The 26,422-nt window shown below is 41.1% G+C and overlaps 1 protein-coding gene across 2 annotated transcripts in view; it reads right to left on the bottom strand.

Annotated features, from left to right (window-relative positions):
- Positions 1–23,365, bottom strand: part of LOC110014653 (uncharacterized) — a 50,178-nt gene extending 26,813 nt beyond the window's left edge. Inside the window, exons 1-3 of one of the 2 annotated variants that reach the window (XR_002289643.3) lie at positions 22,713–23,365; positions 20,672–21,046; positions 5,320–5,454 (exon numbers count right to left, since the gene is read on the bottom strand). Coding sequence is in view for 1 of the 2 variants with exons in the window: in XM_078937268.1 (XP_078793394.1) it covers positions 22,713–23,019 (307 nt within the window). In the remaining variant the exon portion in view is untranslated. Of the gene's footprint in view, positions 1–5,319; positions 5,455–20,671; positions 21,047–22,712 lie in introns of those variants that run through there. The other variant, XM_078937268.1, reaches the window with a different exon arrangement.
- Positions 23,366–26,422: the final 3,057 nt, after the last annotated feature.

Below are 26,422 nucleotides of genomic sequence, written 5' to 3'. Positions count from 1 at the left end.
TTCAACAATACTCCAGACATCCAACTGTGCCTTCTTTGGGAAACATCCAAGGCAGTCATGAGAGGGAAAATCATTTCTTATTCAACGCACAAAAAACGCAAAGAGAAAGCAGATTTATTAGAACTAGAAACTAAAATCAAAACCCTGGAGACTGCTTATGCTGCTTCTGCACAGGAACACATTCTGGGAGATCTGAAAAATTTAAAGCTGCAGTTAAATTACATCATTAATAAACAAACACAATTTCAAATACAAAGGCTACGACTTGAAAGATTTGAAAACTCTAATAAATCTGCCAAATTTCTGGCTAATCATCTTAAAATTAATAGAGAAAAATCATCAATCACCTCTATTATGGACCAAAGAGGAAATGTCACTCATGACCCGGTCAAAATTAATAACGCATTTGAAAACTTTTATAAAAACTTGTACACATCACAGATCAATCCGTCAGAGCGAAGTATTGACTCATTTCTTAATAATGTAAACCTACCCAGGTTAAATGAGGATCAAATCACAAACTTAGACTCTTCGCTCTCGTTGTCTGAACTTCATGAAGCTCTGTTACTTATGCCCAATGGTAAAGCACCAGGGCCTGACGGCTTTCCTGCTGAGTTTTATAAAGAATTCTGGGAACAGCTGGCACCAACGTTTTATGAAACGGTCACATCTATCAATGAGAGCCAATCACTACCACCTAACATGAACTCAGCCAACATAATCCTTCTTCTAAAACCAGACAAAGATCCCAAAAGTCCTTCAAGCTATCGCCCTATTTCTCTAATCAATGCAGATGTAAAAATGATCTGCAAAGCACTAGCACAGAGAATAGAAAAAATTACCCCCCTCATAATTCACTTCGACCAAACTGGATTCATCAAAGGCAGACACTCGGATGACAATCTCCGAAGACTTGTTAATATAATAGACTTTGCCACCATTAAAAACCAGGAAATGACCATACTATTGCTGGATGCTGAAAAAGCTTTTGACAGAGTAAATTGGAAGTTCCTTATTGCTGCCCTCCATAAGTTTGGTTTTGGAGAATCATTCATCAAATGGATCAAAATATTATATCACAACCCCAATGCATCCATTAGAACTAATAAACAGACTTCCAACAGTTTTTTTCTTGGAAGAGGAACCAGACAGGGTTGCCCACTCTCTCCTTCTCTTTTTGCAATATTTATCGAGCCTCTAGCTGCAGCAATAAGACAGAATGAGAGCATTAAAGGAATAAAAACCAAACACAGCCATCATAAAATTAGTCTCTATGCAGATGACATATTACTGTTTTTAAGTAATTTACATTCTGTAAATGAAACGGCAACAATCATTAATGAATTCTCTTCTATATCAGACTACTCCATTAATTGGAATAAGTCTGTTTTATTACCACTGAACAATAATGTGGAGCAAAGACTCACAATACCAGTTAAATCAGGAAATATCAAATATCTAGGTATCAATTTTTCCCCCAAACTATCAGAACTGGTGCAGCTAAACTACACCCCATTACTGAAACCTTTACTGAAACCATTACAGAAACCTTCAGGGTTCTCTTCTTCCAGACGTCTTTCACTCTGAAACTCTCTTCTGAATGTGGATCATTTCAGTCAGACGTTCAGCAGCATCAGAGCCGTGCATGTGCTCCTCCTCATGAGTCCTGAAGCTGCACCGTCAGCTGCAGAGCTTCAGAGCTGCTTCCTTCTCAGGCTTTCCACTTTCTTTGGCTCTTTGGCTCTGATGCTGCAGAAAAACCAGCAGCTGCAGAAAAACTCTGCAGAGACTCACAAAGAGAGGATGGAGGCAGCAGATGAAGCTGCTGCAGACTGACAGCTAATGGAACTGAAGCACTTTCTACATTCTAGTTCCAAATGTTCTACAGAATCAATCAGAGGTTGAAAGTCTTCCTCAGTACTCGAGTACTTTAGTTCAGCAGCTCCTCTTTTCCTCTAAGGTGAAGCTTCATGTGGACGACTTCTTCTTTTCTCTTCTTTTCTGGAGCTTGGGCTCCATGCAGTCTGATCAGCTCTGATTTGGGCTTCAGTTGATGTTTGTGATCAGGAACTCTGGATTCTTCTTAGAAGGAGACGTTCTGCCTCTTTAGCAGAGAGCAGAACGTTGATCTGATCTGTTGGAAGCTGCACTGCTGAGTTCCTGTCCACCAGGGGGCAGTGTTACGGCTTTGCCTGCCTTATTATTCTGCTCATCTGTCAGGTTGGGACTTCCAACACACAAACATTTGACCTTTTCACTTTATAAAAAAGTTTGTTAAACACTTTGGTGACTTTCAGATTAAAAACATTTTTTATCTTTTGTTTCTGTAATTATTGGTCTAAACTTTTCTTCCTGAAGGCTGAACTGCAGCTTTCCTCAGGTCTTTCATTTTCTCCAAACGCTCCATTTTTCCCTCCTTTTCTTGGCTTCCAGCGCACCAGGCATGACCTAGACGGCGCCCTCATGTGGACGGATGAACACATGACAGAGGGGAAGGACAGAGCTGCACAGCAGGGACGAGCAGAGACCTTTGGGTCACGTGGTGTAACAATAAAAACAGTAGAAACTCCAATAAAAAAAAAAAAAATTTCAAAAAACCTCTTGAAAAATGCAAAACTATATGAACTCTGAACACTAATGACATATAAATGGTAATTAAAAACCTTTATGGATCAGAACCAACAGAAATAACAGGTTGATGCTGGTCAGACGTGCACACACAGGACCCTAGGGGGGTTTGAACACCTGCCCTTTCTGCTTCCTATTCAAAAGTGTCCTCTTTGTTTTTAATGAACATGAATACATTTCTGTTCAGCTGCGTCCACACTGACACTAAATGTTTCTGTTGAACAGAATGTTTTCTGATTGGTTTAGCCTTCTTTCAACTCTGGATCCTTCAGGTTCTCCATCTTTCTGGATCCAAATCCTTCCAGTCACAACAACTTCCTGTGTTTAGAGTATCAAATGCAGAAGATTATCCAACATAGAACCGGAGTCACACTGGATCCAGCTGTCAGGAAGGGGAGGAGCCAAAATGCAGAAACTGGGCTCAGAGGCGGAAACGTCAAGATTTGATCAATAAACAGAAACAGGAGAAAATCCATGGAGAAACAACGCAGTAACAACTAACTAACTAATGACCTAACTATACAGGCGTAGAATGAGTATGTGTGGGTGTCACGGCGCGTGTGTAACAGGACTGAGCGCATGCCACATGAGCGTGCGTGAGAACATTTGACTCCGATGGGCTTTAGGCAGCGTGGGGGGGGGGGTCTCTTCCTCCACGTCTGTGGCAGTAAACCCAGACCAGTTCCAAACAACAGATAATTTTATTCCATTTTATTCCAAACTTCCCACTGTCACCGCTATCCATGCTGTCGCTAGCTGCTTTGTGTGTCGGTTGTCGCGTGCCAAACCGCTGTGTGAAACTAAAGCTACGGAGGCTCTGGGGAGCCAAAAATGCGCCACGTAAAAACTCGATTTACTTATTTTTGAAATCGCCCGTAACAAAAATTTCGAATTATTTCATTTAATCGATTTATAGCCCAGGCCTAGTTTCCATGTACAAAGATTGTTGTTTGTCTTCTCCATCCTTGTTTTTTCACAGAAAAGTATCGATAAGAAGACAGGATTGAAAGCAGAATCAATAATAGGGGTACTACATATATATAATCTTAAGGACCCATCTCTACTAAATGGTGACTTGACCAAACAAAGTATATACTGCAGTATCTACTTTGTGTTTAAATATTTATTAAATGTTCACTGATCACATTAAACGTGTTAGAATTAAAGATGTATAAAAAATATTTCAACCATAATGAAGACATTCAAGAATTAGCTCTAATGACTCAAAAACAAACAACTCATTTCTATTTACAGGTACATCTTAAACAATTCATTTTGTGAAAAAGTCGTACATATTTTGTCAGCAGTAAAACTCATTGTTTAGTATCATTACACAAAAATTAATATTTATTCATCCATTCCTTTTTTGCTTTTGATGTAGAGAAGATGAAAACATAAAAAAATGTCCTAGAAAGTAATTAACACGATCAGGTTTTTAGAAAACTTCATTTCTACACATTAAATACTCACTTGAGCCTCCCTCTGAAAGAGTTACTGCATCTAAGTGGTATATCAGCCTGTGGCTCTGTGTACTTGAAATGAAAACTCAGGTTGCTCTGGAGTTCATATGAACTTTGTTTATCCCTAGGAGTTTTAAAAAGTAACATTTTAAAATATTCACATTTTCTGAGATACAGAACTTTTTCCCTCCTGTAAAATAAAGTCTTTGACTGTGGTGCAGAGGTTGAGGTGTCGACCTCTTATCAGAAAAGTTTAGAATTTAGAAATTACACTAAATCCTTTATTACATTGTTTGTAAAGAGAAAGTCTGGTGAGTTCTCATGTGTCTGTTGAGATTAGATATTTGATTATAACTTTTTTTACATTCTTTACAAGAAAAAGGTTTTTCTCCTGTATGAGTTCTCATGTGTCTTTTGAGATGAAATATTTGATTAAAACTCTTTCTACATTCTTTACAACAAAAAGGCTTTTCTCCTGTGTGAGTTATCATGTGTACTTTGAGATGAGATATTTGATTAAAACTTTTTTTACATTCTTTACAAGAATAAGGCTTTTCTCCTGTGTGAGTTCTCATGTGTCTTTTGAGATTAGACATTGGATTAAAACTTTTTTTACATTCTTTACAAGAAAAAGGCTTTTCTCCTGTGTGAGTTCTCATGTGTGTTTTGAGACTAGATCTGCGACAAAAGCTTTTATCACATTCTTTACAGATATAACATTTTTCATTAGACCCAATTTCCATGTAGTCAGACGGGTTAGTAATTATTGTTGAGGGCTTACCAGACCTGAAAGAGGAAAGTTTCTCTTCTTTTTGAGATTGTTTGTATTTCTTACCCAAACTTGGCTTCTTGGGATTTTTTCTAACATCAGAGTCACACTGACTTTCTGACATTTGAGAGCTGTCCACACTTTGGACATGACTTCTGTCTCTTCTCTTCCTCTGATCTGTGGTCTGTGGGTCTGTCTCTTCATCTGTAGTTGATGTTGATTCTGTCTCTTCATCTGTAGTTGATGTTGATTCTGTCTCTTCATCTGTAGTTGATGTTGATTCTTCATGTTGGTTTCCTTCTTGATCCTGACTATCAGTTACATTAAAGCTCTGCTGATTGTTTAGATCTGCTTCACTGTTCTCATATTCCTCATAAGTAGGAATCTCCATCAAGGTATCAGTCTCCTGCTTCAGATCAAGCTGATCTTCATCCTGACTGATGCAGAGCTCATCTGGCTCCTCTTTAATCTGTGGAGGTTCTGGGTAACCCTGTTTCTCTTTATAATGTGAAGGTTCTTGTTCTTTCTGTTCCACTCTGAAGTTTCTCTGCTGGTTGCAGAGACCTTCCTGTTCAGCCATCCAATGCTGAGGGAGGCCTGCAGAAACACAAGAAGAGAGTCTTTTATGTGTTTTGATGACTTTGTGTGTTATAAAGAACAATAAAAATGTAAATAGTCTCAGTCAGAATATGTACAATATTTTTTTAATAAGTTTCTTCTGTTTTCTTTAGCACAGCAGCACAACATTGTGCTGAAAAACAAACCCTGCACCTCCCTTCTATGAGGAGAGCTGTGTCAGTCAATAAACTGACTGACAGTTTATGATAACGCTGCAAAAGGAGCATATATAAAATTAACAATAAAGGTCCCAAAACCAACCCTTGTGGTACACCAAAAGTGAGGGATGAAGAAGAGGACTTAAATTTGGAAAAAACAACAGAAAAAGATCTACCAGTCAGATAAGAGGATAACCAGTTTAAAGCAGAACCAGATAGCCCAAACCAATTTTTTGCCTGTCCAAAAGGACATAACGGTCAGTGTCAAAGGCTGTGGTCAAGTCCAGTAGCAGTAGCACAGAGCATTTTCCTGCATCACTCTGCATCAGGTTGTCATTAGTGACTCTGAGAATGGCTGTTTCAGTGGAGAGAGCTCTCAGAAGAGCTGGCGGAAAGTGATCAAAAATGCCATGACTGTCGAGAGCAGTTGTAAGTTTGTTAGCAACAACTTTCTAAAAATTTGGGCATGAATGGAAGATTAGAAATAGGTCTGTAACTGCTCAAGAGGGATGGGTCTAGACATCTTTGAGCAGAGATGTTGGCAGCAGAGAGCAAGAGGATGACTTCAATGTGCCTACCAATCTGACTACCGGTAGCTTAAAAGGAGAAACAGGTGAGAAGGTATCTAAAATCACGGGCAGAAGTGGACTGGGAAACGAACGAGAACCAGATCCAGAACCAGAACCAGAACCAGAACCAGCTGTGTGAAACAGAGAGCTCAATAACTTTTTTGATAAACGTTCAAATATGAACGCAAGTACCTCAATCATTTTGGATTAACACAGAGAGTAACCTACAAATGCATTTTAAAAGAAAAAAGATTGTTTGTTTTTTAATGCCTTTAAAAGAGAAATTCTCTCTTTGAGGTGTAAATGGAGACACAGCAGAGAGACGGATGCCAAGGGACCTTGAACAAAGTACATGCATCTGTAAAAATCAATAATCTCTCTAAGATGAATAAATATCTACATTTACAGTGGTGGACAAAATTTTTGGTACCCATCAGTTAAAGAAATAAAGTCCACAATGCTCACTAAAATGACTTGAAACATTCAAAAGTAACAATAAATTAAAATTTATTGAAAATTAAATAATCAAAATCAGCCATTACTTTTGAGTTGTTGATTAACATAATTATTTAAAAAAACAAACTAATGAAATAGGGCTGGACAAAAATGATGGTACCTCCATAAAACACTCAGAACTAATTGCCCAGGGGTCATGATGACCTCAGGTATGTCCTTTCATTGACATCACAGCTGTTTTCAAACCCATAATCAGTCAGTCTGCCTATTTAAATGGAGACAAATAGTCACGTTGCTGTTTGGTAAAAAGGTGTGTACCACACTGAATGTGGACAACAGAAAGCCATGGAGAGAATTGTCCCAGGACATTAGAAACAAAATTATAGACAAAAACCGTAAAGGTAAAGGCTATAAAACCATCTCTAAGCAGCTTGAAGTTCCTGTGACCACAGTGGCACATATTATTCAGAAGTTTAAGACCCACGGGACAGTAGGCAACCTCCCTGGACGTGGCCAGAAGAGGAACATTGATGACAGATTGAGGAGACGGATAGTTGGAACTGTATCCAAAGAGTCCAGAATAACCTCCAAAGATATTAAAGGTGAACTCCTAGATCAAGGTACATCAGTGTCAGATCGCACCATTCGATGATGTTTGAGCCAGAGTGGACTTCATGGGAGACGACTAAGGAGGACACCACTGTTGAAAGGAAATCATAAAAACGCCAGACAGCTCCCTTCTTCCCTATCCGGTGTGTTTTTGGGCTTTATCTTTTTGGGTTTCAACAGATTGATTGGTTTTAACCAAATGTACTCATACACCCGCGAGGTTCTGCTCCCAATGGGCAGATCCACTGTTTCGGACCATTTTCTGAGGACTGTACCAGTTGAACTACGTGACTGTGGACTGCTCCGGACAGAGTGGAGGCGCCACAGGCGGTGCATGAGGAAGCAAAAGAGGGGGAAGCTTCAAGGCATCCGTGCTAAGCTACCGAGAGAATACCGAGAGAATTTAGCTCCATATTGCTGGTAGTGGGCTGCACGGTGGCGCAGTGGTTAGCGCTCTTGCCTGACAGCAAGAAGGCCTCCGGTTCAAGTCCCGGCTGGGGGACGTGAAAAAACTACATCAAGGGGGGACCTTTCTGTATGGAGTTTGCATGTTCTCCCCGTGCATGCATGGGTCTCCGGCTTCCTCCCACCGTCCAAAAACATGCTTCATAGGTTAATTGGCAACTCTAAATTGTCCCTAGGTGTGAGTGTGAGAGTGAATGGGTGTGTGTTAGTGGACATTCTACCCTGCAACAGACTGGCGACCTGTCCAGGTTGTCCCCTGCCTTCGCCCACAAGTGGCCGGGATAGGCTCCAGCAGCCCCGTGACCCCGAAAGGGAAAAACGGTTAAGAAAATGAATGAATGAATTGCTGGTAGCAGTATACATCCCTCCCAGCTCCACCACCAACAGGAGTAAGGCTCTGTATTAACTACACCAGCACATCAGTGAGCAGCAGACAGCACACCCTAAAGCCTTCCTGATCCTGCCCGAGGACTTCAACCATGCAAACCCCAAGAGCGTGTTTCCACAACTCAATGGACAAATCAACTTCCCCACAAGAGGTAAAAACATCTTGGACAATGTTTACACCCCACACAATGGAACCTACAAAGCCCTTCCCCTCCCCCACCTGGGCGCCTCAGACCACACCATTGTAATGCTAATGCCAGCATACAGGCCAAAGGTGAAAGCCATCAGACCAGCTAAAAAGGTGGTTCAGGTGTGGCCTGAGGGATCTACTGAGGCTCTACAGGACTGCTTTGCCACCACTGACTGGAGTATATTCAAAGAAGTAGCCGCCTATAATGACATCACTGATCTCCAGGAGTACAGACACTGTCACATCCTACATGAGGAAGTGCATGGATGATGTCACAGTCACCAAAACCATCACCCTTCAAGCCAACCAAAAGCCATGGCTGACAGGAGACCTCCACAGACTCTGGAGGGAACAGAACGCTACCTTCAGAGCTGGGAATGAAGCTGGTTTAAGATCAGCCAGGGCCAACCTGTCACGAGGCATCAGGTTGGCCAAGAGGGAGTACTCCAGGAGGATGGCTGACCGCTTCAGAGACAGCAGGGACACCAGGAACCTGTGGCGGGCATTTAGACCATCACAGATTACAAACCCGCCCCACAGGCCTATGACGTTATCACGTGACAGCGTGAGGCGCTCACTGGGAAGGATTAAGCCACTAAGAGCCCCAGGACCAGACAACATTCCTGGCTGTGTCCTGAGGAACTGTGCTGACGAACTCACAGATGTCATCACCAACATCTTCAACCTCTCGCTGAGCCAGGCTGTTGTCCCCTCATGCTTCAAAGCCACCACCATCATCCCGGTCCCAAAGAAGTCTTTTCCCTTCCTGCTACAACGACTACTGCCCGATCGTTCTCACCCCCATTCTCATGAAGTGCTTTGAGCGGCTAGTCATGCATCACATCAAGTCTACCCCCCCCCCCCACCCACCCACCCCCCACCACCACCACCACCACTCTGGACCACTACTAGTTTGCATATCAGTCTAACCGATCGACCGATGATGCAAACTCAACAGCCCTCCATTCAGGCCTCACTCACCTGGAAACAAAAGACTCTCATGTCAGAATGCTGTTCATTGACTTCAGCTCCGCCTTCGATACCGTCATTCCCCAGCAGCTCATCCACAAGCTGGACCAGCTAGGACTCAACACCTCCCTGTGTAACTGGCTGCTGGACTTTCTGACAGGGAGACCACAGGCAGTTCGTGTCGGCAACAACATCTCCAGCACCATCAAAATGAACACAGGGGTCCCCCAAGGATGTGTGTTGAACCCCCTTCTCTTCACTCTGCTGACTCAAGACTGCACCCCAACATCAAGCTCTTCGTCAAGTTCGTGGATGACTCTATAGTGGTGGGTTTCATCAACAACAATGAGACCTAGAGCTGTGACGGTGTCAGATTTTTGATCACCGCGGTGATGAACCACCAGGGGGCACGGTTAACCGCAACCCCCCCAAAAGAAAAAAAAAAAAGAAAAATACAAAATCCCCCGGCGACCGCATTGGAAATAAATACAATTAAAAAGTACTATTCTTTATTAACAAATAACAGTAACAACTAACTACTACCTATCTAACTAATGTACTAACTATGTACCTGTTGTAGATTGACTGTGTGTGAGCGCGGAGCGTCTTGTGTAGGACTAGGAGGAAGGAGCGCACACGTGTTTTGGGGGTGCGTGTTGATTCCTCTGTTCTCTAGCTGCACGTGAGGCTTCACCTGTGCTCTCTGGTACAGACATCTTCTCAGAATATTATATATTGCCCAGTAATAAACAGATTGCAGACACTTTGTCACCTTTCTGGTAGCCATGAATCCTGACACCCATGAAGAACGCGGGGCAGGAGGCTTATACAGACACGTAACTTTGCGTTGCAAAAAATAGTTCCAAAACAAAATATGTAGTGATATTCATTGAAATCTAACAGTGCCGTTCATGTTTGGTGTTACAGAGCGAAGGAGAACAATAATACCCCCCCCCCCCAACACAAAATCCTCTGGCGCACTTAAGAACGCACGCAGCTTGTAACAGAAATGAATACAATGGAAATTAATAATTAGAGCGCAGTAAATTTGTCGTATTTCCTCGCGAGAGGGAAACTTCTGTTTTAGAATGAGGATGTGTGCTTCTGAAAGCGCACGCCTGTGTGTGTAACTGTAAAGGGAGCCGCGTGCCACGTGCAGTAGGAACGCGCACCGACAAGAGACAGTGACAGGCGCGGTAAGAGAGGAGAGAACAGTCTGAAAGAAAGAAGTTAAGTCTGAACACAGGACTAACAGAAAAAGTAAATTATCAGCAAAGATGAATTTGTTTAATGTGTTTATTATAGTTCCAATAACGCACCATATGCAGAACTTAAAAAATAAAACAAAAAAAGTGTGGTGATGCGGTTATCATCACAGCCCAAATGAGAACACCTACAGAAGTGGGGTGAGCAGGCTGGCTCTGTGGTGCAAAGATAACAATCTCCACCTTAATGTGGAGAAGACAAAGTAGATGGTGGTGGACTTTAGGACTCACATCCAGCACGCTCCACTGATCGTCAATGTTTCTGCTGTGGAAAGGGTGAGCTGCACCAAGTTCCTGGGGGTGCACATCTCTTGTCTTGGAACCACAACACTGCATCACTGGCCAAGAAATCCCGACAACGCCTGTACTTCCTCCGCAAACTGAAGAGGGCCAGAGCTCCTTTCCCCATCATGCAGACCTTCTACAGGGGCGCCATCGAGAGCATCCTGACCAGCTGCATCACTGTGTGGTACAGAGCCTGCACCATGTCCTGCCGGTAGACTCTGCAACACATTGTGAAAACAGCTGAGAAAGTCTTCGGTGTCCCTCTCACTGGCCTCTCAGACATTTACCACTCCCGCCTCACCCGCAAAGCCATCAGGATTGCAGGGGACCCCTCCCACCCATCCCAGAGACACTTCAGCCTGCTGCCCTCAGTGAGGAGACTGCAAAGTCTCCAGGCCAGAACCAGTAGACAAGGGCAAAAGTAATCGGAAAGAACGCCTGACCGGAAGAAAAACACGTCATGTAAACGCGCCGTTCAGAATAGTCTGCCCCGATCGGACTCGTTGGGATCAAAATTTCTTCCCGATTGAGATAGGTGGGTTATACCGATTGTTGATCCGATCGTTGTTCATGCAAACGGTTCATTCCAATAGTGTGTCACTACTGCTCTGGTTTACGTCATGCATAGACGGCATTTCCCTCCAGAGAAAACTTTGGAGCTCAAACAGGACCAACCAGCTGCTCCGAGAATGCCCGGTGCAAAGCTCCGCTCTCGCCCCCCTGGCTCTTCACCTCTCCCCTTTTACACCCCTTACGAGGGGGATCCTGGGGCGGAGCGCTTCGTGCCCCGTAACGTCTGGACCCTGGGCGGTCCGGGTTCGGGTGCCAGCGGACGGAGCGAACTGTGTCTCTAAGCAGAGCAGCCGGATTTAATGTGTGTTTGAGGGGAGGGGAGGATGCTTTGTTACGTGTGCGTTTTGTGTGGGAGAATTCGGACTGCGAGCTGTCCCGCCACTCTGTCTGGGTTAGCGGCTGCCTAACTCACTCAGGAGAACCATGTGTCGGAGCAGAGCTTGGACCGCCAGGTCAAACAGCAGCTTTGGGGCAGTGTGAGCTTTTCAAAGCAGAAATGTCCAAACAATCATGTGGATTTGTCTTTCCAGTCGTGTACCGACAAAATAAAGGCTGATGTTATTCCCACATATTTACGTGCAGGCAGAATGCAGATTGCAGCGTTTTCCGCATGGATTATTTTGCATTCATCAAGGCTAATGTAACCGCGTGTTAGCCTTCTCCTGGTAGAGGCTAACACGTTCACAAAAAAGCACTGACCACACGGATTAAAAATCAAATGATGGGCGTACAGGTGGTTTATAATATTCATTACATTAATAAAAGCACGTTTGGAAGATCGTCTCGTAGATTACCGAGCTACTGCATAAATGTATACGAAAACAAGGTTTGTTTACAACGAGTCACATTTCCGCTTCCGGTATTTTCATCACTACTGCGCATGCCCAAATGAATATTCCGATGGAAAGTGTGACCCATGTGAACGTTTGTTCTAATCGGCTTTGCAGCATCTGGCACAGGATGTCTTGAAGTTGTGCCAGGTCAAATGAAATCTCCAGATTATCAAGGCATTCTGGATAGAAATCTGCTGCCTGGTGTCATAAAACTTGGTCTCAGTCACAGGTCATGGGTCTTCCAACAGGACAACGATCCAAAACACAGCCAAAAAACCCAAGAATGGCTCAGAGAAAAGCGTTGGACTATTTTGAAGTGGCCTTCGATGAGCCCAGATCTGAATCCCATTGAACATCTGTGGAAGAAGCTGAAACATGTCATTTGGACAAGACATTCGTCAAACCTGAGACAACTTGAGCAGTTTGCTCATGAGGGGTGGGCCAAAATACCTTTGGACAGGTACGGAAGACTCATTGACAAATACAGAAACCGTTTCATTGCAGTATTTGAATCAAAAGGTTGTGCAACAAAATATTAAGTTATAGGTACCATCATTTTTGTCCAGCCCTATTTCATTAGTTTGTTTTTAAAATAATTCTATTAATCAACAAATCGAAAGTAATGACTGAATTTAATTATTTATTTATTAATAGATTTTAATTTATTGTTACTTTTGAATGTTTTAAGTCATTTCAGTGAGCATTGTGGACTTTCTTTAACTGAGGGGTACCAACAATTTTGCCCACCACTTTATATAAGCTGGTCATGAAGAATAAACATTTTGTGAGAAAGTATATCTTTAGTTTATCTTATTTTATACATTTTTTCAGATTTTAATAGATATATGAATCATAATAAAGGTGCTCATTAGCTCTAAAGATACTGAAGCTGTTGTCACCAAATTTTCTGACTAATCATAACCTGTTTGTCCTACTACAAAGGAGATTACTATATATCAATAAATAATCTTTTCTAAATGCTTATTTAAATATGAATCATGCTTGGTCCAAAATGCTTATAGCTCTAAAGATACCAAAAATAATAAAGTAATGTTCTAATATAAACTTTGTTGTCAGTAACAACAAATCCATTGCCATTCTGAGCCAGGCTACAGTGATTTGTCAACGTTGGTCTGAGTCACGTTTTTAGAGCAACTACAGTCTCCATTCATGATGATCTTGTTCAAAGTCCACGCCCCTTTCACTGAAAGCTGCTAGGGAGAATTTGTCAATCAAACATTCGAGGTGGGGCCAGCAGGCACCACATGCTTTTACTGAGGCATCTGATTGGTCAGTTTATAACTTGTAAAACTGGTGATCAAGAAAAGATATTATGGAAAGAAATTAAGATTAGCAAGATGATTTCTAAACATCCTCTCTGTCTTCCATGCATTGTAATGAGATATACACAGACAGAAATGTGAAGGTATCTGCTGTAAATCCAATTATTGCTCATATCCGTGTTTATGAATGATTTATCATTTGCGTTATTTCTTTCCTACATATTAATTATTTTGTTCTGAACAAAATATATTTTCATGGGAAATAATTAATTTGTTTCCACAAATTAATTATTATTGTGATGCTGTAGCATTAGGAATATAACGATTAATGCTACAGCATGAATGGATTTATTTTCCCACAAACCAAACTGATCAACCTGTCTGAGGCAAATTATGAATTGAATTGAATCTACCTATACAAAATAAGATAAACTGATAACATATAATGGAAAATACAATTAGGATTGGGTCATGGTAGGTGTATTTTTTTTTTTTAAACTTGTCCTGTCCAACAGCTGGGCAGGCAGATGACAATTGAGGGCCTCTTGTGTCGGACATATTTTACCTTAACAGGGGTTGTTAATCTTCAGACAACCAAAGGTATGTCTGAATAAACCCCTTTTGTAATTGAGCACAAACTTTATTGATTTCAATAATGTTTGAAAATCTTTGGTGTTGGACCGGACAGAAAAGGAAAGGAGGGAAGAAGAGAGAGAGATGTTATAAAGGGGGGAGGAGGGTGATAATAGGAGGGGGGGGATAAGACCTTGAAGCAGCATAAAGCAACAAGTTTACTGGTTGTTTATCATTACGGTAAGGTTCAAATGTAGTTCAAAGGGGGGGGGGCTTGTCCACACACACACTCAAATGTTATCAACACACCTGCTAGCTGCAAAAATGTCCACATGTCAATAATGTACACAAAACACAGTGTTCACACACGCATCCTTATGCCTTTAAACCAACTAGTGTGAGATATTTCATTCAATCACGCAAGGGGTAGGGGTACCACCAAAGGGTAGGTGTATTTTATTAGAATGTAAAAACGACCAAGTACATCCCAGCAGACAACACACATTTGATGAAACAATAACTGATCAATCCATCATTCCGTGGCGGCCATGGTGCAGCGGTAGGGCGGTCGACCCATGATCATAAGATTGCAGGTTCGATTCCCGCCTTGCACGCCCATGTGTCGAAGTGTCCTTGGGCAAGACACTCCACCTTGCCTCTGGTGGGAGGTTGGCGCCAGTGTTCGGCAGCGGAGCCGCCATCAGTGTGTGAATGTGTGTGTGCATGGGTGAATGGGACTGTGACTGTAAAGCGCTTTGGGCCTTCGTAAGAAGGTAGAAAACGCTATATAAGTATACGCCATTTTTACCATTCCAGTCATTGAGTGCCTTGCAAAAGTATTCGGCCCCTTGGAGGGCTGCACGATATGAGGAAAACTGGCAAATACGATATTAGTGATTAATAGGGGTGTAACAGTACACATAGTTGGACGGCACTTTCGGATCAGTCCAGTCTTGTACCATTTCGTTTTTTCGGTTTTCTTTATCAAATCAAATCAAAATAAAGGCTGATGTTATTCCCAGACATTTACGTGCAGCCAAGATGCAGATTACAGCTTTTCCCGCATGGTCCTGGATTTTGTGTCCATAAAAAGGGTAATGCTGTTAGCGTGTGTTAGCCTTCTCCTATCCCTTCTTCCAGCTCCGTTCTTCCACAAAAAAAGCACTGACCACGCAGAATAAAAAACAGGGCTCGACATAGCTATTTGTTCGCTGGCCCGGTCCACCTCGCTCGAGCAGTACGGACCACAAGAATATATTTTTCACTTGTCTGCCCGGGCCACTAAAATATCTAACGGTTAATATATTTTTCACCTTTTTTTCAATAAAGTATAGTGTGCGAAAACGAGTCTTCATAATTTACTTTTTCTGCTAGTCCTGTGTTCAGACTTCAAGGGTTTCTATGGGAAACCTTTTGTCATTCTTCTTCTTCTCTCCCGCCCCCGGACCGGGGGCATTCCCCCCCCCCGGACCCCCCTAAATTTGCAAGCACCTGCGGAGCGGCGAGGCACGCTGTGCGCGGTGTCGGGCCAGTACCTTTTAGGCAGGGCCAGTAACTTTCAAAAACTACTGGCCCTGTGGGCCAGTGCAAATTTCTGGGCTATGTCAACCCCTGAAAATAAAACGATGAGCGAACAGGCGCTTCATAATATTCATTACATTAATAAAAAGCATGTTTGGAAGATCGTCTCGTTATTACCGAGCTGCTGCATAAATGTATGCGGCAGCCGTTTGTTTACAACGGGACTCATGTCCTCTTCCGGGATATTTTAACACTACTGCGCATGCCCTAATGATTCATTCCGACCGAGACTGTGGCCCATGTAACCGCGGCTAGTGTTCGCTGTTGCGGTGCGTCACGTGGCCAAATTAATAAGCAGGAGAAAACATTTGTGGAACGCTCCTCAAAGGGAAAAACCCTACAAATCTAAAAGTACATTTAAAAAGCGCACACAAAAACGCAAATCAACAGTACCTAGACAAGCTAGCCTGTCGCCCGCCCTCCCCCGAAAAAGAAGCGAGAGCAGATAACGTAATGCTGTTATCGGCTGTTGTATTTTAATTTAAGGATAGTTGTCCTTGTGTCCTCTGAATAATAAGTGTTTCAAAATGTATCTTTGATCTAGTTTTTATCATACAAAAATTATTCTGGTGATTTTGAATCATGCACCTGAGAAATATCCTAATTTACCAAAAAAAAAAAAGAAAGAAAAAACTAAAACTAATAAAAACTAAACTAAAACGAAGCAATTTCAAAAAATAAAAACTAATAAAAAACTAGTAAAGCCGCCTCTAAAAACTAATTAAAACTAAATAAATTTAAAAACAAAAATTCAAAACGAAATAAAAACTAAAACTAATAAAAAATCCGAAACTATTATAACCTTGGTCCGTACTGCTGGAGCGAGCTGGACCGGGCCAGCGGACAAATGGCTATGTCGAGCCCTGCAAACAATTCAATTCAATTCAATTCAATTTTATTTGTATAGCCCAAAATCACAACAGTCGTCTCGATGGGCTTCGAAGTAAAACATGAACTCAAAAGGATCACGAATACAAAGAGTTCAATAGGAAAATACTAAAATGAACTAACAAACTGACTAAGGTATACTGGCATCCCTGCCCTTAGACCCCCCATCGCGGTAAGGAAAAACTCCCAAAAAAAACGGATTCCGGAAAAAACGAAGAAAACCTCAGGGGTGCCCACATGAAGGAGGGATCCTCCCCCAGGATGGACAGGCGATTTACCAGAACTCTTAGAGAAGAATTAACTTATCTAAATCTACAACTACATATATAAAGTCCAGCAGACGAGCTTCATCCAGCTGTGGTTGGGGGGACAGTCAAAGGCGCGAGTCGACCGGGAGACAGGAACCACATCCAAGTGTAGGAGCAGGAGCAGAGACGAGGTACTCGGTCAGGTTAGGTACAGAGCAGAGACGAGCCAGAGACCTTCATTACAGACATTACAGACCTTCAAAACACAGCCCAAGCAGTGGCTGAAAGCAAAACAGTCCTGTAGCCACTGACTTTTAATTTTCATAATGTACAACCTTTTTGTGTTCTTATTGTATTTGTGACTCTGTCTGTTGTTTTGTCCTGTTTTATGTTTCCTGCCTAGGGACTATGGATGCAAATTAGCATCATTGCTATAATCCAGCATGTTTACGCAGGGCTCCAGACTAACTTTTTTCACTAGGAGCACAGTGGCCCCTAACTGAAAATTTTAGGGGCACAACCAGAAAATTGAGGGGCGCATACCGTAAATCAACATGCTAACCAAATCTAGTAATTTCCTCTGTATTACTAATAAATACTTTAATAATAGATGCAGAAATTACAATGTGCTGTTTCAAATTCAGTGTCACATTTTATTCTGCACTTTTGAAGATGCAACAAGAAGTTAAACTGACAAAAGCATCGCTGTCATGACAGTACAAATAAGTAAAGAAAACGGATGGAAATTTATCTTTGTGACACCAAATAGGTGCAGCCAAGATGATCAATAAGTGTGTTTGAGATCACCCAGGTGAACTCAACGCTGCGCAGATCACCTGGTGTGTGAAATATATTTTTGTTTTTGCTCCAACATCAACTGTCAATCATCACAAAAATATTGCGGGAAAGGGGTGGGAGCAAGGGGCAAACCTACCCGGACACAGCTGGAAACTGAACTGACTGAAAGCTGCCCTACAGACTACAAAACAATGCATTATGGGACATGTGTCCTTATGGTTTTTGTAGTTGAGTGATTAAAATAATTTAAAATACCAATTCATTAAAAAAGGCTACATACATCACAAAACATTAAAATAATCATAAAATATATAATAACACAGATCATACTAAGGGGGAGAGGAATATTAAAACTAAATTGAATGTTAAGGACTCCAATTTCCTGTTGTCCTTCAGTCTTGCTGCAGATTCGCTTTCATCTCACAGCCCCCCCGGCCTGGTGTCCCCAACGACCCAGGCGAGGTGATGGTTCATCTCAAACACGTCTATCGTTGCATTTTCCCCACGTATTTTCAGTGAGTCTAAAACTAATGTTGTTTTTGCTGGAGCGTGTTTAAAGTTCAAGCCCCGTTAGCTGTCACGCATGTAGGTGAGGGATATTTATTCTCCTCAGCTGACCCGACTCCCGCGGGACGGTGTGTTGCCATAACGGCCGTGCATAACCGTTTGATGCGCCGCCGTAACCAAAACCCAAACCTTCCTCCGGTTCTGTGCGGCCCAGAGAAAAGTTCAGCACGGACTGCATGTATTTAGAAAATTACGAGCGAATAAACACGTTCTAAAGGAAAGTAAGGAACTCCTTAATGTGGTCCGGGGAGGGGGCTGTCAGGTTTCCTGCTTTCAAACCCTGTCATTGTCACGCCCCCAAGAGTCATATACCCCACTGTGATTGGTTGGTCAGCTTCGCGCACGACAATGAAAAAGTGTCATTCATACAAACTGGCGGGCTGCAGTAACATTAAACCTTCATATTAAGGCGGGGACCGCAAAATATCATCTTGGGGGCCGCAAATAGCCCACGGGCCGCGAGTTTGAGACCCCTGCTGTACACTCTGGCACTGGTACACTAGCCGCAGGTCGGAAGAACGAATCAATAGTTCGCTTGCTCATAGCTCAGACGCACATATCAGGTTGTGATATTTGTCTCCGTTTCCTTCCCACAGATGTTTACGCGCACTCGATTATCTCTAGGCCCCTCCCCCTCCACGCATTTTAGCCACTCACAGTGGCTTTCCCTATTCTTCTCACACGCAGTGGGCTCCTCACACACAGGCATCACGCGAGAGTGTACGTGCTCGCGTTTCATGAGTATGTGCGCGAGTGTGTGTGTCTGCCTGCGTGCGCTTGCGTCTCATTGATTATTTCATTGATCATTGACGTGCCCCTTCCACGTTTAATGTTTAAAAAATACGTAGGGTGGGGGAGGCAAATTTACTGGTCGCGCATATGCGACTGGATGTAAAATTCAGTCGCACACTCTCAAATTTTGGTCGCAAAATGCGACCAATTGCTCGCAGTCTGGAGCCCTGTTACGCCTATCATTGTTTGATAGAGGTTCATTAATGTGCACTGTCCCTATTAAATAAGCCTAAATAAATAAACCTGTTACTAATCCAGTTGATTTGGTTCTCCATCTGTGTCTAAGTGATCTAAAAGCATTGTTTTTATATTTAGAGCTCTAAGCAACCAAACAGTTGTCTATATAAAAGACCTTTTACAATTGTGCACTTTTAGCATGTCTCTGAGTACATGTGACCAATGTTTGGTGGATTTACACAGACTTTGTTTAAAACTGAAGGTGAGACTTTGGAGAAGTGGCTTTATTGTTCTGGAGTTCTTTGTTTCGTCCACTGAAAAGTTGAATTGGTGATTGATTTTAAAAAGGGTCAAAGTTACAGCGCTGCGTGAATGGACCCCTTATGACCCCATAGTGGAAAAAAGCTCATTGTGAGAAGCGATGATCACTCAAACATGATTTTTTTATCAAGTCTAAAAAATAAAAACGGATGACAGATCCAGTACTTATTGTTGTCACGTCCCACGTTTTACTGTCTTTCCCTCTGCACTATGGAACATGTCCCAGGTTGTGGACCCCTGAAATGTTTTGTGGTGTTAAGAAGTTAGTGGTCAACAGTTCTTTGGATTGTTCAGAAAATTCTGACATAAGAAAAATTCAAAAAGCCACTTTAGTTGTAACTTGATCTTTTTCTGAACTACAATGTCACAGATTTCAATAAAATACCTCAAAATCAGGCTTTTCAGAGCAATTATTACGTTAGATTGATTAAAAATAGATTCATTAGATTACTTAAAAACAGACAATGATTGATTAATGACATGACAGCTCTAATTACACTGTCATAGTTATTTTTTTTATAAATTTTTAAAAGCTACATTTTATAAATAACTGTCTTAAAATCCAGAAAGACAGAAATAAAAAGTATTTTGTTTAACAGTGAAGTGGAACTTTGTGGCTCTTGTTGGGTTTTGGTCTGGAAGAAACTGGATCAAATGGTTCTTTAGTGTTTTAGAGTTTATATTTTTGAATTAAGCTGTTTTTCACTGATGTGTTCAGGTTGGAATCTTCTCTGTCTGCAGATCCATGAGCAGGACCCTGACCCTTTGGGTTTTAGCTTGAAATGTAGTTTTGGAAATAGAAGCTGTCTGAATGTCTGGAATTGGAGACATGGAGACATCAAAGAGGTTTAGATGGATTTTGGGTTTGACAGAGAAATCTGCTGAAAAGAACTGAACTACAAACTTAGAACCACAGACGAAAAAACAGATTGCACTTTTTTATCTGCTAACAATTTTCTCTTTGATCTGTTAAGGTTTCCTGTTTGTCGTTAGCTGGAGGGACTAACTAAGATCATGTGATTTGAAGAATGTTGTCGGCTGCACTGACCAATAATGTCTTCTGTCTTTTCAACTGGAAGGGACAGAAGAGACTCTTCCAGGACACGCTGTTGATGGACTGCATGTTTGGAGAGCTTGAAGCTCAAGATAGAACCGTTGTTGAAGTGAACATACCGATAGTGTGGAGATGAAGATCAGAGTCACACTGACCTGCTGACATGTGAGAGTTGTCCACACTTTGGACATGACTTCTGTCCCTCCTCTTCCTCTGATCTCTGTTTTGTGGGTCTGTCTCTTCATCTGTAGTTGATGTTGATTCTTCGCGTTGGTTCCCTTCTTCATCCTGACTATCAGTTACATTAAAGCTCTGCAGTTCCTCTTTAATCTGTGGAGATTCTGGTTCCTCCAGTTCCTCTTTAATCTGTGGAGGTTCTGGTTCCTCCTGTTCCTCTTGAATCTGTGGAGGTTCTGGTTCCTCCTGATCCTCTTGAATCTGTGGAGGTTCTGGTTCCTCCTGTTCCACTCTGAAGTTCCTCTGCTGGTTGCAGAGATCTTCCTCTTCAGTCATCCAATGCTGGGGAAGGACTACAGGGACACAAACACAACAAGGAGCCTTTTATACGTTTCCAGGACTTTTGGGTTTTTTCAAGCATCAATAAACTCTGTGATCATTGGAGAAAATGTCTGAGGAGTCTGGAGGACCACAAGAGATTAGTTGAAACAATAAATATAGATGCCATTAATTTATTTAATAAATGTGTCATTAATTTCTTAAAATTGGAAATAAAAAATCAAAATTGTCATTAACACGTCAATGATCCCTCATGAATCATGTGTGACACATGTTACTGGCATCTGCGCTTATGGCGCACAGTCAGGACTTGAACACCCCAGGGGTGTGGTTCCAACAGCACAAGCAGCTGCTCCAGATGTGTACATTGGAATGTGTACACAAGTGGCTTCTGGACAGTTGTGGACAGGTAATGACCAAGTCCATAGTGTGTCCTCTGTTGTGAGCAGCTGTGGGACATTTTTGAAATCAGTGAAGAACTCACAATTGTGACATCATCAATGTTGTCCACATGTCAATCAAAATCACAAATGACTGAAATCCTATTCTACCAGATGTGAAGTGAAGATAAAAATGGAGAGACATCTTTTATAAAGCAGGAGAGGGTGGGTGGTCTGTAGACAGCAACAATAGTAGAGGTTTTAGGGCCGGGCAGTACGGGCAATTACCCAGGGTGCAAATGTATCAGGGGGGCGCCATTCCCGTGCTTGGAAGACAATGAAAAATCTGCGTCTCAATCAGTTCTTTATTATCTCTTAAATCACATACTTTGGAATGGCCTAAAACCTGTGAATTGCTGCATCTGCACGGTCCTATCTTTGAGAAGGGAAAAGGGAGGGGTTGTGGGCCCAGGCAGCGTGCCATCATGGCATGCCTTTAGGTGACTCAGCTCATATTATTAAAAGTCATTCTTTATTAAATATTGTAGACATTTTTATGACCTTTTATTTTACATATAAATGTATTTTTGACGTCTGCTGTGGTTTAGTTGGTGTCAGTATTTGACATAAAGACAGCAAGTAATGCAGGAAAACAGCTGCACTTAATGAGATCATTAATAAACTATAGATCATTTGTTAATGAAAGTATTGAGGCTTATGGAGGATTTTTTATGTTGGTGTTGCAAAATATAATTGGGAAAATGTCAAATATTTTGAAGTAATCCCACTGATGAGTTCTATGATTTAAATTTTTATGTTTTATATTTATGTGTTTGTTTTGCAGCATGTTCATATTAGTATAATTTGGACAGAATATATTTTTATGGAGAGCCAAATTTTATATTATTTAAGGTTTAACTTGATTTATTCTGGATTAGTATTCCTTTCTGTTTTTATTCATTTTCAGTTCAGTTTAAGTGTTTTCAGCAAATGTATATCTTTTTCGGCCCGAAACCTAAGCAGGTTTTGGATTTAGGCCCCTTGTGCAACTAAGTTTGGCGTCCCTGTTATAGGAGTTTATTAATTTATATATTTTTCTGCTTTTTTTATTTTTTGTAAAATGGACAAATAAAGATAGAGAACACAAAAGGAAGTCATCAAATTTGTATGTGTGCGCGGGGAAGGTAACTCGCCCGGGAGTAAGTTAGTGTAGAACCACCACTGAGTGACAGACGGGTCACCAAAAAGAAAAGCATGAAGCTCAAAGGTCTTCTCTGTTTGTTTGATGAAGGTCGCATACCTATGTGGTGTAGCTGCAGCTGTGGTTTCCAGATGACATCCAGCAGTCTGCGCTGACGACAGAGCTCCTGCTCGTACTGGACGATGGTTCCTTCACAGAGTCTGCAGATTTCTTCAGCAGCAGCAGCTAGTCGCTCGCTGATCAACTCTCTCAGAGACTGAAGGGAAGACATGGTTCCTGCTCCGATCTTCAGCTCCAACTCCCACAAACACCGCCGTCCTCTTCGCTGCAGCTCCGATCGTTCATCTGCTAGTCTCACAATCACAGCAATCCACGTTGTCTTTCCGTTCAACACTTCTTCACTCATTTACGACACTTTGGAAAATACTGAGAGTTCCCACACGAACCACGTATCGACCTTTCTGTCCAAAAACCTCACAAACGTCCCAACAAAACACCACCGACCTCTAAACACAAGCTAACGCTGCTAGCCTGCTAACAAGCTAACACTGCTAGCGCCTCGTGCTGTTCTTCTTTGTTTGGCTAACAGCGTCATGGTGCTTTAGCGCCGCCAGCTGGTCTGGAGTGTTGTCTGTCGCTCACATTATTATGTCGATGGCTGCATAAAATTGCTTTTTTTCACCTTTACTGGCAAATAAAAGAGAAAGTGGCAGTTTTCATTAACAAAATTATGGTGTGTCTAATATTTTTCGACCAGATGGAGAAGGGGGAATGGGACGTGACTTCCGGTTCTGGGTAATGATGTGTTTTTGTTTTTTTATTTTTTTTTATTTGAACTTTAAACATACACATAATAACAACACACAAAAAAGAGAGAGAAAAGAAAATCTTCTTCCACTTCTCCCATCAGGGGTCGCCACAGCGAACAAGTCGCATGGTAAATTTGGCAATGTTTTACGCCGGATGCCCTTCCTGACGCAACCTTCTCTAACCGGGCTTGGAACCGGCAGAGGTAGAGAAGGGAACAGGGAGCAGCCTGGAGTCGAACCCGGGTTTCACGGACGGAAGGCGCCGCAAACCAGCACGAGCTAAACTGGCTCAAGAAAATAAATAAATAAAACAAAATATATAGAATTGTAGTTTACAATACTAGGGATTGTGATACAGCTTGTCATCTTCAATGAAAACACACAGTTTTATTGCATTTTTGTTTTTCATCAATGTCAGAGATTTAAAATATAAACTGATTTCTTTATGAAATGTATTGAATAATGGTTTCGTTTTTAAGAATCTGCACTTATGAATGAAAAAATTTACCAGATATTAATAAGGTATTGAATGTCAAATCAAATAGATTATCACCAGAAACTACTCCAAATAATATAATGTGCTTTTGTAGTTGAATAGAAATAGGAAAGGGAAACTTTGAGGAGCACCAAAAAAAGAAATCCTCCCAAAAACTGTAAACATACATACATTCAAAAAACAAATGATCAAGTGTGGCAATATTTATATCACAAAAAAAAGTTATTTTCTGGAAAACCAAAACGTATGTGTAACAGTTCTTTGCACGGATAGACTGCATTCATTATTTTAAAATGGATTTCTTTGTATTTTGGGAAAATTGGATATTTAATAAACTGAGATCTTAACTTGCTTATTTCCTCTCTTGTGTAATGCTGACATAGAATGATTTTTGTCAAATGTTGGAAACAGTTCTCTAACAAATAGAGATCGTATAAATGAGTTTGGAAGTTTTGAATTAACCGGTCGACCATCAAACAACAGGGATGGAAGCTGAATTTGAACATTATGAACCAAACTGGAGGACATTTGGATCGAAGTCTGAGGGATTGCTTTGATCACATCGTTGTATTGTTTTCTATCATTCAATTTAAACTTACTGGAAAAAGTTTCAAATGAATTAATGTTTCCATTATCATTCATAATATATAGTAATGACCAAATGCTGTTATCAATCCAATTTTTGTAAAATATTGATTTGTTTCTACATAAAACATACCGACAGTTCCATATGGGAGTGTTGTGTGGACTAAAGTTATGTTTATATATGAGTTTCTAGTACAGTAACACCTGCTGATGATAAGTAGAAAGTTTATAGGAAGTTTTCTGTAATCAAAGTCACATTTTAGAAGCAACTCAATGCCCCCTAGATGAGAGAAGATGTTTGAGGGAATATGACATTTCTTTCATTTTGCAGAAAAGACATAAGCCAATTGATTTGAATCACACCATCCAAACTTTCAAAGTCTATGGCTTTAAGTCCACCTGCACTGTAATCCTGAATTATTGTTCCTTTTTTTATATAATGGGTTTTGTTTTTCCAGATGAAGTTGAAATTGTTCTGGTTTATTGCTTTCCTTGCAGATTTAGGAATTGGGAGTATATGCTGGATAAATGAATCTGGATAAACATTCTAATTTAGTTAGAAACACTCTGCCCAGAATAGAAATGTCTCGCTGTGACCACATGTTTAGATTGGCTTTACATTTTTCTAAAGTTTTCCATAAGTTCATTTCCTCCATTGTTTTACTGTCTTTGGTGATATGAACACCAAGATATTTCACAACAGTCCTAACAGGTATGTTATGAATTACTGACTGATCAGAATGGTGAATTGGCAACAGTTCACATTTGCTGAGATTTAGTTTGAAACCAGATGTTTTAGAGAAGAAATCCACGGTCTGAATGATCTTTGGCATTTGATGACTGTCCTTCATGAATATGGCCGTGTCGTCTGCCAGCTGAGTGATGGCTAACTGTTCTCCCAGAATATTAAGTTTACCGAAACCAGAGTTTTTTTTATACGTATTGATAACATTTCTGTTGCTGTTATAAATCGTTATAGATTGTTTGAACAAAACTTATGAAATTAGATACAAATCCAAATAATTCTAAGTCTGAAGCATAAATTTGTGTTCAGCCGTGTCAAAGGCTTTGAAGAAATCTAAAAATAAAACGAATCCATCATCTTCAATTAATTGATTATAGTCAATCAGATCAAGAACTAACCGGATATTATTGTGAATTGAACGTCCTTTTAAGAATCCTGATTGTGTGTCTGAGATGATCTGATTCAGTCCTGTTTTTAATCTAGATGCATAAATGTTGGTTAAAATTTTATAATCACTATTAAGGAGGGATATTGGCCTGAAATTATCTATTAGTCTGGTGTCTTTTCCAGGTTTAGGAATCAGGGTGATGACGCCCTGCTTCATGGTAGTTGGAAGGATGTTCAACTCAGAAATTTCCTTTATGACCAACAGAAACTGCTCTTTCAAGTGATCCCAGAAATGTCTGTAAAAGTTAGTAGTAAGCCCATCAGATCCTGGAGATTTATCTAAAGCTAAACTTCTCATGGCTTTTTCTGCTTCTTCCATAGTGATTTCTGCTTCACCCACTTGTTTAAAGTTTTTATCTACTTTAGGAGCCAAATCCTTGATGTGATTAAAGAAGCGATCAGCATCCTGAGATGAATAAGAGGAAGAGTACAACCCGCTGTAAAATTGGAAAATTTCTCTCTTAATTTCCTCCATATTTGTACTTTCCCTGCCATTAATTACTAATTTGTTAACAGCATTTTTCTCTTGTCGCCTTTTTTCTAGTCTACAGAAGAAAGCTGAACTTTTCTCTCCCTCTTCAACCCATTTAGCTCTGGATCTAATAAAAGCACCTTTGGCTTTAGAGACGTACATGTTATCCAGCGAGGTTTGCAATAATGAAAGTCTCTGTTTCTCACCTTCACTCAATAGAGATTTACAACAAATAAAGTTAATTTCTCTGATAAT

The sequence above is a fragment of the Oryzias latipes genome, chromosome 2 (assembly GCF_053564925.1).
Source record: "Oryzias latipes strain Hd-rR chromosome 2, Olatipes_Hd-rR_3.1".
NCBI classification, from domain to species: Eukaryota; Metazoa; Chordata; class Actinopteri; order Beloniformes; family Adrianichthyidae; genus Oryzias; species Oryzias latipes.
This window is presented reverse-complemented; position numbering and strand designations above follow the sequence as displayed.